General features: G+C 40.7%; 2 protein-coding genes and 1 non-coding gene across 4 annotated transcripts; all 3 read left to right on the top strand.

Moving 5' to 3' along the window:
- Window positions 1-2,858: 2,858 nt before the first annotated feature.
- trnad-guc lies at window positions 2,859-2,930 on the top strand. Its single transcript has one exon. It is a non-coding gene; the product is annotated as a tRNA-Asp (tRNA).
- A 193-nt stretch (window positions 2,931-3,123) lies between these two features.
- On the top strand, window positions 3,124-4,650 carry LOC105937725 (snRNA-activating protein complex subunit 1). Its single transcript, XM_012879205.3, has one exon. The coding sequence runs from the start codon at window positions 3,224-3,226 to the stop codon at window positions 4,319-4,321; it is 1,098 nt and encodes a 365-aa protein (XP_012734659.2). The 5' UTR covers window positions 3,124-3,223; the 3' UTR covers window positions 4,322-4,650.
- A 3,118-nt stretch (window positions 4,651-7,768) lies between these two features.
- arl9 (ADP-ribosylation factor-like 9) lies at window positions 7,769-12,731 on the top strand. 2 transcript variants are annotated; one of them, XM_012879208.3, is made up of 4 exons: window positions 7,769-8,198; window positions 8,972-9,149; window positions 10,514-10,689; window positions 11,823-12,731. In XM_012879208.3, exons 1-4 carry the CDS (start codon window positions 7,983-7,985, stop codon window positions 11,997-11,999), a joined length of 747 nt encoding a protein of 248 aa, XP_012734662.2. In that variant the 5' UTR covers window positions 7,769-7,982; the 3' UTR covers window positions 12,000-12,731. The 2 variants fall into 2 exon arrangements, with proteins under 2 accessions (XP_012734662.2, XP_012734660.2); XM_012879206.3 differs by having other exon boundaries at window positions 7,769-8,204.
- Window positions 12,732-13,087: the final 356 nt, after the last annotated feature.

Below are 13,087 nucleotides of genomic sequence, written 5' to 3'. Positions count from 1 at the left end.
AAATCAAGGCTAAAAATAGTAAGTAATCTATGTAATGTATTTTACTTACTGAATTGAGTTACTGAAATAATTTTCCATATTTTTATTTATTGAGATAGACTTCAAGCGTTTTATAAGGCAGAGGTTAGAAATGTTAATGTCTTGAGACTCTTGACCTTTTGTTTGGACCGTTTTGGCTTTTCTCCTTGTTATTCGGACGTCTTCTACGGTGGCCCTGAGGTGCAAAGCGCTACAACTTTAAGGAAAGCACCCCAACATTAAGGAAAGCGCTACAACATTTAGGAAAGCGCTACAACAATAAGGAAAGCACTCCAACATTAACAAAAATATTACAACATTAACAAAAGCACTTCAACATTAACGAAAGCACTCCAACAATAACGAAAGCGCTGCAACATTTAGGAAAGCGCTACAACATTAACAAACCGGAAGAGGTACGTCCCAGTGGGAGACCTAAGAAATCGCTGATTGGACTACAGCTCGTTTTTACTTTTGAACCGAAAGTATTTCTGGCTTTACTGTGTTTTTTAAAAACATGAATGTTCTCGGTGATCCAAACCGTAAGATGCAGTCTAAAACGCCACTTAGTCTGTTTATAAGTTTCGCTTTTATTCATTATGCTTTTTTTTAAACTACGTGCGCTGTGTTTCTGTACCTCAACGCTCTGGTCTGCTCCTCTCCCCTCCCTCCCCTCGGACCCAGGGGCTTTTATCAGCGGCAGCCTTATTACTACGTTTAATGTCTTTCCACTCCTACCAAAATGTCCTAATTAAAATCAATAGGAGTGTCCGTAGCTGTGTTTCATGCTATTTTCTTTTTAACGACACAGAACCAGTGGCGCTTCGGTGGGCGTGCTGCCTTGGCTTGAATTCAGGTGCGCAAAATTACGTTACATATAATTTAGGTGTGCACTTTTAAGGATCATTTCAACAAGCTTGTAACATCAGGAGCTTCAGTTCAGACCCAATATTCATTCTCTTCCCTCTAAAGGAGCCATATACAGTCTTTATTTATGCTTTTCCCCCACTGTTATCCCTCGCGCGCAGCGCACCAGGGTGAAATAGAGCAGCTGCGGATCATGCGTAAAGACGCAGCGTGAACGACGCAGCCCTGTATGCTTTAAGGGTTACAGCTGACGGGAAAATGTTGGACCTTTTAGGCTTGATCAAACTCCGCCTCATTCACAAATGAGACTAACATGGATAGATTAATGATAAGCTGTAGTTTCATTATCAACTACGATAACATAAAATCTGTTTGGGGGGGGGGGGGGGGGGGGGGGGTCTTTACGCATGATCCGCAGCTGCTCTATTTTACCCTGGTGCGTTGCGCGCGAGGGATAACAGTGGGGGAAAGCATAAATAAAGACTGTATAGGGCTCCTTTAGAGGGAAGAGAATGAATATTGGGTCTGAACTGAAGCTCCGATGTTACAAGCTTGTTGAAATGACCCTTAAAAGTGCACACCTAAATTATATGTAACGTAATTTTGCGCACCTGAATTCAAGCCAAGGCAGCACGCCCACCGAAGCGCCACTGGTTCTGTGTCGTTAAAAAGAAAATAGCATGAAACACAGCTACGGACTCTCCTATTGATTTTAATTAGGACATTTTGGTAGGAGTGGAAAGACATTAAACGTAGTAATAAGGCTGCCGCTGATAAAAGCCCCTGGGTCCGAGGGGAGGGAGGGGAGAGGAGCAGACCAGAGCGCTGATGCACAGAAACACAGCGCACGTAGTTAAAAAAAGGCAGAATTAATAAAAACGATACTTATAAACAGACTAAGTGGCGTTTTAGACTGCATCTTATGGTTTGGATCACCGAGAACATTCATGGTTTTAAAAAAACACAGTAAAGCCAGAAATACTTTCGGTTCAAAAGTAAAAACGAGCTGTAGTCCAATCAGCGATTTCTTAGGTCTCCCACTGGGACGTACCTCTTCCGGTTTGTTAATGTTGTAGCGCTTTCCTAAATGTTGCAGCGCTTTCCTAAATGTTGTAGCGCTTTTGTTGTTGTTGGAGTGCTTTCGTTAATGTTGAAGTGCTTTTGTTAATGTTGTAATATTTTTGTTAATGTTGGAGTGCTTTCCTTATTGTTGTAGCGCTTTCATTAATGTTGGAGTGCTTTCCTTAAAGTTGTAGCGCTTTGCACCTCAGGGCCACCGTAGTCTTCCATTAGAAACGGCACTAGGGGAAAAAAGTGGAAACAGCGCCCCCAGAGTTACGCTTGTGGCCGAAAAGTGTATTGCATCCGTAGTGGTTTAGGACTACCATAGGAAATGAATGGGAAACTGTTTAGGGCAGTTTAGCTAAACAATTTTATTTATTGAGATGCACTTCTAGTGTTTAAATAAGGCACAGGTTAAAAATGTTAATATCTTGACCTTCTATTTGGACCGTTTTGGCTTTTTTTTCTCCATGTTATTCTGATGTCTACCATTAGACTTACGTTTCTTCTTTCGTAATAAGACATGTTTTTCTTTTGGAGTAAAAAAGCGCCTCGTCTCTGCCACATTTTTATCGGTCTTAGATAATTGTGACCCTTTTTATAAGAATGCCACTTCTTCATGTCTTCAAATGTTGAACTCTGTTTACCATGCTTCATTAAGGTTCGTTTATGCTTTTTTTCTTTTTTACCTGTAGTACTTTGAGATCTTTTGATGGAAAGTACAGTATAAATTAAATGCATTATAATTATTATTTATTGTGGCCGAAAAGTGTATTACATCCGTAGTGGTTTAGGACTACCATAGGAAATGAATGGGAAACGGTTTAGGGCGGTTTAGCTAAAAATTCCCGAGGGAAACGCGGCTGTCCGCAATGATGGCACCGCTCCAGCAGAGCTAGGCTAATAGCTACTCCTCGTTAGTATAGTGGTGAGTATCCCCGCCTGTCACGCGGGAGACCGGGGTTCGATTCCCCGACGGGGAGAGTAACTTTTTTTTCTGAAACTTTAACCTACTATGAGTTTTGACTTAAACAAGGAACCTGCGTTGGCCGGGCACCGCAAGTACACCTCAAGTAGCTTCTCGCTACTCGGGCACCGCGCCTCGGTGGACAAAGCAGCAGCTACGATGAGAGAGTGTGATAAATTACTATTCGACCACTAGTGGGCGCTGTAGTCCGCTAATTTGTCACTGATCAGAAACACCTGCCTTGAGTTGGTCCTGTTTGGAAGCGGGTGAAATAGCCGCGCGTGGGTTTTTATTTACCCTGTGGACACTATGCCTTACATCTCGCCTTTTTACACGGAGTTCTTCCATGAACCGCTGACTGAAGACGTGGAGGAGCTGTTGTCCCGCTTCCAGCAGACGGACTCGGTCAGGTACGGGGTCTTCTCGGCCATCTGGAGGGACATGAAGTTTTCCGACGTCTTCCTGGGCATCAAAGTAACTTGCAGCTTTGAAATGAAGAGGCTGTGCACGATAGCCCTGGCCACAGCCGTGAAGTACTTCCTACCTCCGTACAGCTACCAGATCAGGGTGGGAGGCTTGTATCTGATGTTCGCCTTCTACCACGTCCAGCTGGGCCCCACACCCGCAAAGATCAGGCTGGCCCTGAAGGACTGGAGCCATGTGCAGATGTTCCTCACAGAGTCTGAAGAGGCAGAGCACCACGACGTGGTTTACGTCTTCCACCAGCTCGTTGCAAGCGGCGCCATCCACTACACGGCCATGCCTCATTGTCTGGCTTTCCACAGGCAGCGGAGCCCAAAGGCAGAAGGTCTGAGCGCTGGGTTCCTGAGCAGGGCTGTGGCACTGCAGGAGCTTCAATCTGCAGGGATCCTGGAAGAAATGGCCGGCATCCAGAGCCTCTATGATGACCTGAAGGAGGCCACCGTGGAGGTCAGGCACAAGGTCAACATGACTAAACCAGACCTCAATTCCCACCTAAGCAGATGCGTGTCTGAGTTCTCTGCGTGGCAACAGACTGCTTCACCCAAAGAGGAAAACGCTGAAGGCGATGAAAGACTATCGAGGACGACTGAAGATGATTGCAGCAGCAGAGCCAGGCTCCTTTCCTCCATCAAGCAGAAGAGCTACAGCACTGTCCAGAGGGTGTCCAGGACCAGGAGGCGCATAAAGGTAGAGCCGGTGGACTACTGCAGCTCAGGTGGGGAGCAGTTCCACAGCTCTTCAGGGAGGAAGAGGCACGTCTCTCTGCGGGCCCGGACCTGGAAGAACCTGGGGAAGAAGGATGAGAAGGAGAGCAACGCTAAGTCCTGGCTCCTGAGCGCCCCAGCAGAGCAGGATGGGTATATTCTGAAGAGGTTAAGCCAGACGGCACCATTCAGAGAAGTGAAGAAGGAGGCAGCGGGGTAACCCTGAGTTCTGTATTTGTAAAATAACTTTTTTTCAGTGGAATAGTTTAAGTTCATACTTTTGACCGTTTTATTAAAAAATTAGTAACAAATGTTCAAGTCTTTTTGTTTTGACGGAGGATAAGGCACAGCTTGAAGTATGACTGGGCCTTTATCGTATTGTTTTTATTGTTATGGTAAAAATGTTCTCCTATAAGAATTTGGATTTATCTTGACAATGATAAATTCCACCTGGTAACCCCCAGAACTGTCAGGATTATTTTTGCTCTATTCTCCACTGTTGGTTTATTAAGCATAATTCAAAAAATCTAAATAAGTGCAGTTACTGTGTGCAATTTGGCAATATCACACTTCTTTATGTAACCAGTGTCCTGTTGAAACATGTTTTGAATTTGATGTTAATATTAATTCCTTTTTTTTAAGGACACCGTGCTTATTGGGCTAATTGACATGCAGTTACAGCCACACAGTTACTTGGAAAAAAATTGCTAGAAGCTGTAAATGGTATTTCGTCATAGCATAGAAATGCTTTATGATCCAAGCTGTTTACTCTTTAATTAAGAAAGTAGTGTTCAAGCTGCTATAATTGGGTGGGGGTATAAATTATTTTCAAGAAGACCTGAAAATGTTAAGAACTTGATGATGATTTTAAAAACTAAAGGAGTGTTTTTGTATATATCAGGATGAAACTTTTTCTTATTCATATTAACTTAAATTTCAAACTGACTGATGGAGGGTTCCTAAACTGTCAGGAGAAGCATGGAAGTGGGTTGAAGTCTTGACAAGTGTGGAGAATAAATTTGTATATCCAGACTGTAAAGCTCATTCTGTGGTCTAAAAGCTAAATCTATCCATCCACTGCTGCTTTCATCGTTCCCCCTTGTCCCTCTGTCAACCATTTACATCAGTCTAGTTTTAGCCCTTGATCTTTAATTATTTTCCTTACTGTGGGTTTTTCAAGGTTCCATTGTGAAAGGCTGCAAACTGTAGCAATTCAAGTTCAAAATGAACTTTTGTTTTTATACTTAAAGGAATGGAATTGTGACTATTAGCATCAAGAAATGTATACTATGAGCTAAAGTAAAATTTTGACAGATGATATATATATATATACATTTTTATTTTTTATTTTTTTTTTTGATGATCATGGCAGGCCTTGAGTACCAGAGTAATAGAGGTCCAGATCTACCATACTAGGTGAGATCCCAGGTGCAGGCTATGCAAAGAGGCCTCAAAAACCATCCAGCACCTCACAGCAGGGTGTAAGATATTAGCAGGGAAGGAATAAGCTATAAGCTTTTTGACAAAGTGCCTTATGTTACCCTGAGCTATCTTTATAGTTCTGCTGCTATAGGTTTAGGCTACTAGCGAACAGGGTCTATTTTTCTCACTCTTGAGTTCTACTGTTCTCCTGCTGTTTGCGTTGCTTGTCATTATTTCAGCTTTTAACTTTTTGTTCTCTTTTTTTTTTTCTTTCTTTCTTCATAGTAGGTACACCTGGTCTGGCGTTCTGTTAGCTGTGACGACATCCAGGGAAGACAGATCACCTGCTATCACCATCTAATGTAGAACAGATTACTGGATCAATGTGAGCTTCTGTGCTTGTTTGTCTCTCTTGTGTCTCTGCTCTGTCTTCTCTAAGCCCCAGTGGGTCGAGGCAGATGACCGTTCATACTGAGCCTGGTTCTGGTTCTGCTGGAGGTTTTCCTTCCTGTTAATGGAGAGTTTTTTGTCTCCACTGTCCCTTCATGCTTGCTTGGTATGAGGGATTGCTGCAAAGCCATGGACAATGCAGACGACTCCCCCTGTGGCTCTACGCATCTCCAGGAGTGAATGGTGCTTGTCGGGACTTGATGAAATCCACTGGGTTCCCTTAGGCAATGTTTTGACTAATCTGTATGATCTGATTGAATTTGACTTTGGAAAGTGCCTTGAGATGACATGTTTCATGAATTGGCTCTATATAAATAAAACTGAATTGAATACATGGAACGCCATAACCTAGTGTCTGGTATAGTGTTCACAGACATCTGTTCAGAATACCAACTGGAGACCCCCAGGTCACAATGGGAGTCCCCTCCCAATGTGGTGGAGAGCTAAGATCCTGTGGGACTTCCAGATACAGACTAAATGGTAATGGCCAACCAACTGGACATTGTGACCATTGAAAAGCAGCAGAGGAAAGCCGTTGTGATTGATGTAGCCATCCTGAGTGATGGAAACATCAGGAAAAAAGTGGAAACTGGAGAAACGCCAAGGGTTCAGGGGCAAACTAGAAAGAGCCTGGAAGAGAATAAGAGAATTTTTCTTTTTTCATGGCTTCTGTTTATTCTACTGCTCTTTGAGAACTGATCACAGGTCCTAGAGATCTGAGGAAATTCATGACCAAAGGTCCACAATTGCATTGCTCCTAACCTTTTGTGTCACTTTTTCTACTTTTATGGTGCTCCGATAAGTTAGATTGTCAACAAATTGTTCTTTGATTGCTGGAATAAATTGCTCTTAGAAGCTGTTTCGACCCCACTGCCTTACTACTGGCACTATGCAGGACTCATACAACAGCATATTCTTTCTTAAAATGATTCCTTTTAATTTGATCTATACTACTAAACTGAATTTAATTGGATTTCAATCAGTTCTTGATGTCTCTGGAGCACAGGTAAGCTCTTTGCTGTTGAAATTGTTAGAAATGCAGTTTATAACTCCAACTTGTTGAAAGCTGGCAACTCTAAAGTCTCCTTCACTGCTATTTAACCTAACTTTGAATTTATTTTGATGATCCAGAAAACTGAACTTTCTGCAGCTATATATTTCCAAAGATATGGCTTCATGTTCTTATTTAGAGATAACCCTTGCTAATGATGGAAGACCAGGACTTTCAGCTGGACTCTTTTAGAAACCTAAAAAAACGGGGCTTGCTATAAAGTAAACTTGTTATAAATGTTCAGAATTATTATTGAGATAATTTATGATCCGGTATTGAATTGTGATCATTAATAAAATGTTAAACGTATTTTTTCCACTTAATTAGCTGCTGCTGCTTTATATTTTTCTCGTCTTGAAAAGTAAAAGTAAAAACTTTTCTAAAATATTATAGATGTAAGCAATTTTAAATAAAATCAACAGCCACCTGAGAGTTTAACTTTTGATGACTGGTTAAAAAAAAGTCTGTATTTTTTCAGGTGGCAAAATATATTAATCAGAGTTTAAACTATAAAGTTGTCTTTATTTCGATCCAGATCTCTCATGTGTGTCTTTTATCAGCGCCAGATGTGTATTCAAATGGATTTTAAAGGTTGAGTAGTAAAAAAAAACAAAAACAAAAAAACAAGCTTAAGCGTGGAGTGGCATGTTAAAGCAGGCTCAATAGCGCCCTCTCCTGGTCAGATTTTGCTGAATTTATTCATGCAGCTTCTGCGCCACCTGGCGGTCAAATCTTGAAAATACATCAACACAAAGGCGAACTTCATCCGGATGTATGGCATGGAGAAGTTCATCCGGATCTTCCTGTGACTTAATCCACTTGTTGAGGGGAAAGTGTCGCATGGAGTAGCGGAGACGAGCTTCGTTTTTCTTTTTGTACCTAAGTTACAACAACGATAATGTCTGATTCACACGGTAACCGGCGTCAACGTTAGCAGCTAAGCCGACAGTTGAGCACCATGTTCGGTCTGAGGGAAGCCGGAGTCGTTGGCGCCTCCGTCGTTCTTGCAGGCGGGGTCGCATATCTTGTCTGGAGCTACGCTTCATCCCCCACGCAGAGGAAGCTCGATACACAACCGGGAGAGGATGGCGGGAGCAGCCGGGAGGAGGAGAGGGAAAAGAAGGTACCGGTGGAGGAAACTGTTGTTCCCGCAGAGGCTCCGACGACAGCAACGGTAAAAGTGAGTTCTGCTAGCTGTGCCGAGGAGTTATAAAGATTCACGTTTGATGACGTGGCGATGCGTGACTGGTTTAAACGTCCCTCTAAATGTTAGCAGCATTTTTAGTTTTTCATAAAAAACACGTTTCAGTTAAACCTCCATAAAACTCAACACGTTTAAACACGTTCTCTGGCAGCACAGTGCGTTGCATTCTGGGAAATGTAGGTTATTATCAATCCATGGTTAGCTAACTGTAGTTAAGACTTATCAAAATGTACTAGTAGCTTATATATTGACATCTCTGAAGAAGAATTAATATATATATATATATATATATATATATATATATATATATATATATATATATATATATATATATATATATATATAGTACATCTTTGTGAAAAACTTCTGCAAAGAAAAATACAATTAGAGTTCATTTTAAAGAGAGTGAAAAAAAAGCCCAGTAAAATAAATAATTACTATGCAAAACAGTAAAAAAAGAAAACGTAGGTTTTTGTTTTTACTGTTTTTACCAGATAGCTTGAACTAAAGTCCAAGAATTAAGAGTAACAAGCATTAATCTGTGTGCTGCTTCTTAATTGTTACTAGTCTGACATACATTTTTCTGTTAAATATCCCGAAATAAGCCACAGAGCCAAAGTCCTGCTTCTTTCAGCTCGTTGCTTTTATTCCTGTTTCTCGCTCCACTTCTGCAGGTTTTAGTCTATCATTGAAGACTTTTACATTTTTCTCAAGTGTTTCTCCTTCTGCGTTGTGTATTCCAGTCCCGTCCGGCGGACTCAGCAGGAACCCAGGTTCTGGTTCTGGGTCTGGATGGGGCCGGGAAAACCAGCCTGCTGCACTGTTTTTCCAGCGGCAGTCTGGAACAGGACGTGGAGCCGACCCAGGGCTTCAACGCCGTCTCCCTCAGCAGAGATGACCTTCACGTCGAGTTCCTAGAAAGTAAGCCTCAACTTGTCTTCGGCTTTGCCTTTAAAGCAGAGACCGAAACGAACGAGAGCGTCCCAAAACGTTCTGACACATTTCTTATCCTACTTTTGGTTCTGAAGAGTTTTTATGACCGTAGAGGATAACATCAGGGAAGTTTAGTGCAAAGGTGCAAAGGTTTATATGTGTTTACGAAACAACGACCACACAGCAGACTGAATTTTGAATCTTTGAACGGTTTCTAAAATGGATAAACTGCTGTTAAAGTTTAAATTCTTTAAATCCATAACTAGAGTTTTACTTTTGCTGCAGAAGCAACGCATCAGAGAGGCTTCAGTCGGCCCACCTGAGCTGTTGGCTCTGTCATTCACACATTCTCCACTGGAAAAAAGACTCCCAATTATAAAAAAAAAAACTACTTATTTGTATTGTAGAATATTAAGTGAGGATTTTTATTACATTTCACAGTGCTGTGAAAGTCATTTGCCCCTCTAGGGTTTCTACCCACACTTTAAAGAAAGAGGTCCAATTCATGTCAATTTATATAGGTCCTAATTCAGTTAAAATCAATCTAATACATGCATATAGAAATGAATCAGACCGGGTTGTAAAAACCTCTGTCTTTGCTTTTTTTGTCAGACCATAATGCTTTAATCATCAAACAAATTTTATTACAGTATATAACTTGAGTGAATGAAAAAATTGTGACAAAAAATGCATAATTTATTAGGTGACAAATCAATCCAAACAGCCTGACTCTAAAAGCCCCACTTTTCAAATCATTAATTGGCTGCGATTACCCAAAGCTTTTGGAAAGCTGGCTTCTTTTTCACAGCCTATTAGTAACTAGCGTCTTTCAATCAGGGATTTCACAATACAAAAATTGTAGGAACCCAGGAAAATATTCAATGCTCAATACCATGGGGATAAAAAAATGACAATTAAAGGCATAGAAATATTTTATTAACATGAAAAAGTCATCTTCCTTTAATGTGCAAAGAATCCAGAAATTATCCACGGAGTGGTTTCTACCGTGGATCAAGCATTTGAAGTTGTTGGATTCTAGGGTTTTTCCAACCTGATCCTCACAGATATATTGTTTAGTGGGGGGTAATATTTTCTCTGCTCTGTAAATTTGGTTTAAAGGAGAATTAGTCTTGTATTTAAAGTCACGTCATTTATCTGTTTTAGTATCTTATTCGTATTATTTCATTCATTTGTGGCCTCCTAATTACTTTACATTATATATTTTCCCTTCCGTTCCCAGTATGTGGCTCTGTGCTTTATATTTTTAGACTCCTTTACCGTACCGTCTTAAAAGTATATAATGCAATGTAAATATGAGTGAAGGAGCTGAACCCGGCGTTTGTGGTTTTCAGTCGGCGGGAAGGAGAACCTGCGGCCGTACTGGCAGAGGTACCTGTCCAAGGCGCTGCTGCTGGTCTTCGTGGTCGACTCCTCTGACCCGGAGCGGTTTGCGCTCGCAAAGAAACATTTACACACGCTGCTGGGCCTTCACCCCTCCCTGCCTTTAATGGTACTGGCCAACAAACAGGTGAGAGAGAGACCAACAGAGACGGCACAGGAAAACCGACCTGCCTACTTTAAAAAACTGCTTTAAAAAAAAAAAAGTTAAAAGTTCACTAGTGGTGTTTCCTGGTTGTTACAGATTTTAGGTAAAAGTCAGCAGCTAGATGTGATCTTAGCTTTTAATGCAAAATATACTATTAATTCACTGGCCTTTTTAAATTCCTGCTTTTCTTGTCATTCATTTCTTGTATATTTCAGATTTTCCACTTTTTACATCTATTTATTTATGTCTGCTCTAAGCCCGCTCAATTCCTCCCCCTGGGATAAATAAAGGGATTCTCTTCTAGAGCTTCTCCGTAAACACGCTCTATCAAAGCTGTTTATTTATTTAGATTAGATTAGATTAGATTCAACTTTATTGTCATTACACAGGTACAGGTACAAGGCAACAAAATGCAGTTTAGGTCTAACCAGAAGTGCAATAGCAGCAAGTGGAGGATAAACAATGGTTCCATATGTAGAGGACATGGGTTATTACTGAATAAATATAAAGATGTATACTATTATAGACAGAATTTTACTGATAGATTTGTCCTATGAGTATAATATATAGATAACTAGTATTGTGAACTGAATTTACAGCTGGATATGTACCGAATATAATATACAGGTGGAATTACTATAGAGTTTTACAGATAAGTACAATAGCATAATATACAGATGATTGCTATTATAACAGAGTTTACATGTACTATGAATATATGTACAGATGGCTATTACTATAGGCAGAATTGTGAGCATGATATACAGGTAGCTATTACTATAAAATGTATAAATAAAGTTTGGACAGAAGCTATTTAAATTAAAGTGCAGTGGAAGGTAATTGCATATTACAGTTATAGTACGGTATTGCAAATGTATATGTAAACAATTGTGAATAAACAGTCAGCAGTGCAAATCAATATTCAGTCATAGTTAGTAGTGCAAGATGCATGTAAACAGTTGTTACTATAGTAACAGTCAGGAGTGCAGGTGAACATTACCGTCTTTTAAATAGCAGAATAACAAAATGGAGGTAGGTGTGAGGAGGGAGAAGAGAGTCTATCACTGAGGATTCAATAAAGAGATCCAGATGTGGCGTTTGTCTTCTGATTCCAGGATCTTTCAGGTTCCTGCACCATCACTGACCTCCATGACGCCCTGTCGCTGTCTGAAGCTGGCGACCGCCGCATGTTCCTCATCGGGACCCACGTGAGGAAGGGCGACCCGGAGCTCAGCTCAGGGGTCCAGGACGCTCGGGACCTGATCTTCCAGATGGTCTCCGGCGACAGATGAATCATGGCGGTTCAGACATAATCCAGTGTTTCTGTTCGCATGTAGAAAATTCATTCACACTTTTCAGCGGGCCGACGTTGGCTGAAACGGCGGCATTTATCCGTCTTACTGGTAACACGGTTAGCGTTGTCGTTTAAAGAAAGGGCGACACAAGCGTTTTGTTTTAACTCGTGTGTTCAGGGAAACTTTGTTACATGCTCTACACATCGTTTTAAAGCTTTAAATGTTTTCTTTCCTGAGAAGTGTACTTAAGTGTGATAAATAATGAGTCAGAAAAAGAAACCCATTAAAGTATTTTTTTTTTTTTTGCGTTTTTATTATACAGGTGAGCAACAAAATAACGTTATTTCTGTGGTTGAGATTCCAGTTTAAAGCACTTCCAGTTTTCCGCCACTTGAAGCCGCCGATGAGCCGGCTTCTGTTTAAGAGTTATACATTTATATTGTTTCCACCCTTACCTTACTGTTTATTTCAAAAGAAAAAGCTGCTGCAGCAACACTAAACACCCAGTAACTCTGATTCTGCTTTGGGACTACAGTGTAAGTGTTTGTTTTGACCAGAAGCTGAAGGGAGTTCGCTTTGTTCTTAAAGCTGTTTTAAACGATGGTTCGTTGTAATTTACCCATTTAATGTGCTGTTTCTTGCCAACACGTTTTTTGTTTTTTGTTTTTTTTAATTTGTGGAAATCTGTGTGCGAATGTTTCATAAAGCTGAACTGCACTAAAAAAAAAAGTTAAATGCAAAAAAAGAAATCTAATTTGTTCAAAGCGCATCTTTTTGCTCTTAAAATAAACAGTTTCTACAGACATTTCTGTGTGATTTTGGACTTTTTTTCGTCTCCCCACGTTTCTAATTGCCCCTGATATAATTAAAACAAGCTAAATCCTTCCTGACTTTTCTGCCTTGATGTGATCTCTGGCCTGTAAAACTCCATTAAAGAATGAGCTTAAGTTTTCTATTCCAGGCAACCCAGCAGATTGCCTCGAGTTGCTGACTTGCAGCTTTCATTCCTGGATGAGGATGTAGCCACAGTGGACATTCGCCTGCATTGTGTCGTCTTTGCAGCAATCCCTCATAGCAAGCATGCA

Source organism: Fundulus heteroclitus, chromosome 23 (genome assembly GCF_011125445.2).
Source record: "Fundulus heteroclitus isolate FHET01 chromosome 23, MU-UCD_Fhet_4.1, whole genome shotgun sequence".
In the NCBI taxonomy this organism is placed as follows: Eukaryota; Metazoa; Chordata; class Actinopteri; order Cyprinodontiformes; family Fundulidae; genus Fundulus; species Fundulus heteroclitus.
This window is presented reverse-complemented; position numbering and strand designations above follow the sequence as displayed.